This window comes from Neopelma chrysocephalum, unplaced genomic scaffold (genome assembly GCF_003984885.1).
Source record: "Neopelma chrysocephalum unplaced genomic scaffold, ASM398488v2 Primary Assembly neopelma1_95172, whole genome shotgun sequence".
Lineage (NCBI taxonomy): Eukaryota > Metazoa > Chordata > Aves > Passeriformes > Pipridae > Neopelma > Neopelma chrysocephalum.
In genome coordinates, this window is record NW_020923863.1 from 1 (window position 1) to 3,606 (window position 3,606).

A 3,606-nucleotide genomic window follows, 5' to 3' on the forward strand; every position below is an offset into this window, starting at 1 on the left:
CCACCCCCCAAAGTACAAAAGAGCTTAAAAACACCGCGGGGGGGGGGGGGGGGGGGGGGGGGGGGGGGGGGCCCGGCGTGGCCCCGGGGGTGGCCCTGGAGGTGGCCCTGGGGGTGCTCCAGGGGGTGTGTCCCGGGGGTGGGGCCAGTGTCGGTGCCCCCCGGGCACCCCCGGGAGCAGCTGATGGTGGTGGCACAGGGGGTGTCCTGGGGGTGGCCCTTGGGGTGGCCCTGGAGGTGGCCCCCAAGGGGGTGGCTCTGTGTCACCCCAATGTCAGTGGCCCTGGGGGTGCCCTGGAGGTGGCCCTGGGGTAGCCCATGGGGGGGTTCAGTGGCCCTGGAGGTGTCCCGTGGGTGCCCCGGGGACAGTCAGGGGTGGTGGCCCATGGTGGTGGCCTGGGGGTGGTGACCCTCGAGGTGTCCCACGGGGGGGTGGCCACTCTGGGGTGACCCACGGGGTGTGACAGGCCAGGGGTCACCCGGGGGCCACCCAGGTGTCGGCAGCCCTGTGGCCACCCCCAGGGCAGTGGTGGCCCCTGGGGTGGCCCAGGAGTGGTGACCCCATGTCATCCCACCCTTAGTGGCCCTGTGGGACCCCAGTGGTGGCCCACGGAGTGTCCATGGTGGTGATGCCACTCTGGGGGTGACCCACGGGGGCCACTCTGGTGCCAGCGGCCCAGCAAGTGCTCCAGGGGTGGCCGGTGACGGTGGCCTGGGGGTGTCCCTCGGGGGTGTCCCCGTGTCACCGCACCCTCAGCCCCCCCCAGGCGGTGGCCGGGCCGGTGGCCGGGGTGGTGGCCCATGGAGTGTCCGTGGCGGTGATGCCACTCTGGGGGTGACCCACTGGGTGTGACAACCCAGGGGCCACTCGAGGGCCACTCTGGTGCCAGCGGCCCAGCAGGAGCTCCAGGGTTGCCAGGGGGGTGTCCCTTAGGGGTGTCCCCGTGTCACCACACCCTCAGCCCCCCCGGGCAGTGGCTGGGGTGGTGGCCCAGGGGGTGTCCCTTAGGGGTGTCCCTCAGGGATGTCCCCGTGTCACCGCACCCTCAGCCCCCCCCCAGCAGTGGCCGGGCCGGTGGCCGGGGTGGTGGCCGTGCCGGTGGCCGTGTCAGTGGGGTGGTGGCCGTGCCGGTGGCCGTGTCAGTCCCGTGTCAGTCCCCAGCCATGCACTTGAAGCGGTTCTTGAAGAAGAAGAGGCGCTGTTTGAGCCTCAGGCTGTCGTCCCGCGCCGCCGGGTAGCGGTAGCGGTTGTACTGGCGCTCGCCCTCCGAGCGCCGCCAGGGCAGGGCCAGCTTGGACGCGTGATCCACCACCACGTCCTCGCAGGAGCCCACGTGCAGCACCCCCAGCCCGTCGATGAAGAACTCTGGGGGGGCAAACGGGGGCACCCGAAATGGGCTCAGAGATGCTCTGGGATCCTTTGCCCGGCCTCTGACCCCGCGGGCTTATTGGGGGGGGACCCCAACATCCTCCCCATCTGACCCCGAGGGCTTATTGGGGGGGGACCCCGACATCCCCCCCCCTCTGACCCCACGGGTCTTTGGTGAGGGGATCCCAACATCTCCCCCCCCATGTGACCCCGCGGGTCTTGGGTGAGGGGATCCCGGCAGCCCTCCCACCTCTGACACCCCCCCCCCGGGCCCACTGTGGGGGAGATCCCCGCAGCCTCCCACTTCTGAACCCGTGACCCCACAGTGGGAGGACCCCTGATCCCACTGTGGGGACACCCAGCATCCCCCTCCCAGCCTCTGACCCTCTGACCCCACTTTGGGGGCACCCAGTACCCCCCTCCCAGCCTCTGACACCCCTAATCCCATGGTGGGGGGACCCCTTGACCCCATGGTGGGGGCACCCAGCATCCCCCTCCCAGCCTCTGAGCCCCCCACCCCACTGAGGGGGGACCCTGGCACCCTCCCCCACTCGGACCCCGCGGGCCCATCGTGGGGGGACCCCCCGAACCCGCGATGGGGAGATCCGGGTGTCCTCTCACCCCCGGGACCTCCCTGGACCCTCCCAGCCCCTCCCGATCCCCTCCAGACCCCCAAACCTCCCTCCCGGACCCGTCATGACCCCGGGGCTCCCCGGGACGACCCCAAACCTCCCTCCCAGACCCGTCACGACCCCGGGGCTCCGCGGGACGCCCCCGATCCCCCCGCGCCCCCCGGCCCTCGCTCACCGAGATGAGCCACGCGGCGCAGGCGGGGGTCGAAGCCCACCTGGCGAACCTTGTCGGTGCGGGCCAGGAAGAAGTTGACGACGCCGTCGGTGACGACGCAGGCGGGGAAGCCGGCGAGGCGGTGGTGGAAGCCGGGCCGGGTCCGCAGGCAGTCGCCCCCCGCGCCGCCCCCCCGCACGCTGAGCCGCTGCCGGAACGTGGTGGTGTAACCCGTGATCTCCCGCACCGCGCCGCCCACCTGCAACCGGGGGGGGCAACGGGGGGCTGGGGGGGCTGCACCGCCACCCCCGGGACTGACCCCGCCGGGGGTGGGAACGGGGGATACACCGCGACCCCCGGGACTGCCCCCGCCGGGGAGGGGAACGGGGGATACACCCGCCAGGGACGGGAACGGGGAACGCACCGGGACCGTCCGGCAGAGATGGGAACGGGGGATACACCGGGACCCCCGGGATTGCCCACTGGCGATGGGAACGGGGGATACACCAGCACCGCCCACCACGGATGGGAACGGGGAATACACCGGGACCGCCCGGCACCGCCCACTTGAGGCTGCTGGGGTGGGGCTGCGCTCGCACCGGGATCCCCGCGACCCCCGGGACCCCCCAGCACCGTTCAGCCGCGGCACCGGGACTCCTGGGGACCCCCAGGGTCGCCCAACCCCGGGACCAGACGAGGTGGGGCCACCGCGCCGGGGCTGGGCTGGCAGCGGGAACTGGGACCCCCAGGACCCCCCGGGACCCCCAGCATCGCCTGCCTGTGGCACCGGGACCCCCAGAGCCCCCGGGACCCCCATCACCGCCTCCCGGCGACCCCCGGGACCGCCGACCGCCTGCGGCACCGGGGACGGACACCGAGACCAACCCGGGACCCCCCGGGACCCCCGGTATCATCCCCCCCCGCGGGACGGGGCTGCTCTGGGGGCGGTGCCGGCACCGGGACACCGGGAAACCCCGGGACCCCCAACGTCCCGCGGCACCGGGACCTCCGGGACCCCCAGAAGGGCCCGTCTGTGGCAGCCGCCACTGCCCCTCCTGTCCCTCAGTCCCCCCCGTGCCTCCCCCTGCCCCCCCCGTGCCCCCAATGCCCAGCCTGGTTCTCTCCAGCACCGGGCACCGCACATGGAAACCGGGACCACCCTCCACGGACTACGGGGGTCACATCGGTCCCCCCCCCTGCCCCCGGTGTCACCCCGAGGGTCACACCGGCCCCCCCTGCCCCCGGTGCCCCCCCCGTGCCCGCACCAGGTCCAGGCTGGTTCTCTCCAGCACGTCCACGAGCTTCTCGAGCCGCGTGCGGGGGGTGAAGATGAAGTCGTCGTCCACCCACAGCACGTACTTGGTGGTGACCTGCGACACCGCCAGGTTCCTCCCGGCGAACCAGCCCTGGGGGGGCCGGGGCGGACCCTCAGACACCCCCCCGACATCCCCC

The 3,606-nt window shown here is 73.4% G+C and overlaps 1 protein-coding gene across 1 annotated transcript; it reads right to left on the minus strand.

Annotated features, from left to right (window-relative positions):
- Positions 1-107: 107 nt before the first annotated feature.
- Positions 108-3,560, minus strand: B4GALNT1 (beta-1,4-N-acetyl-galactosaminyltransferase 1; the record flags this gene model as incomplete). The annotated part of the gene is made up of 4 exons (XM_027707990.1): positions 108-788; positions 1,126-1,365; positions 2,176-2,413; positions 3,420-3,560. Coding segments are annotated over 3 exons (594 nt in total), but the record flags the coding sequence as incomplete, so codon positions are not given.
- Positions 3,561-3,606: the final 46 nt, after the last annotated feature.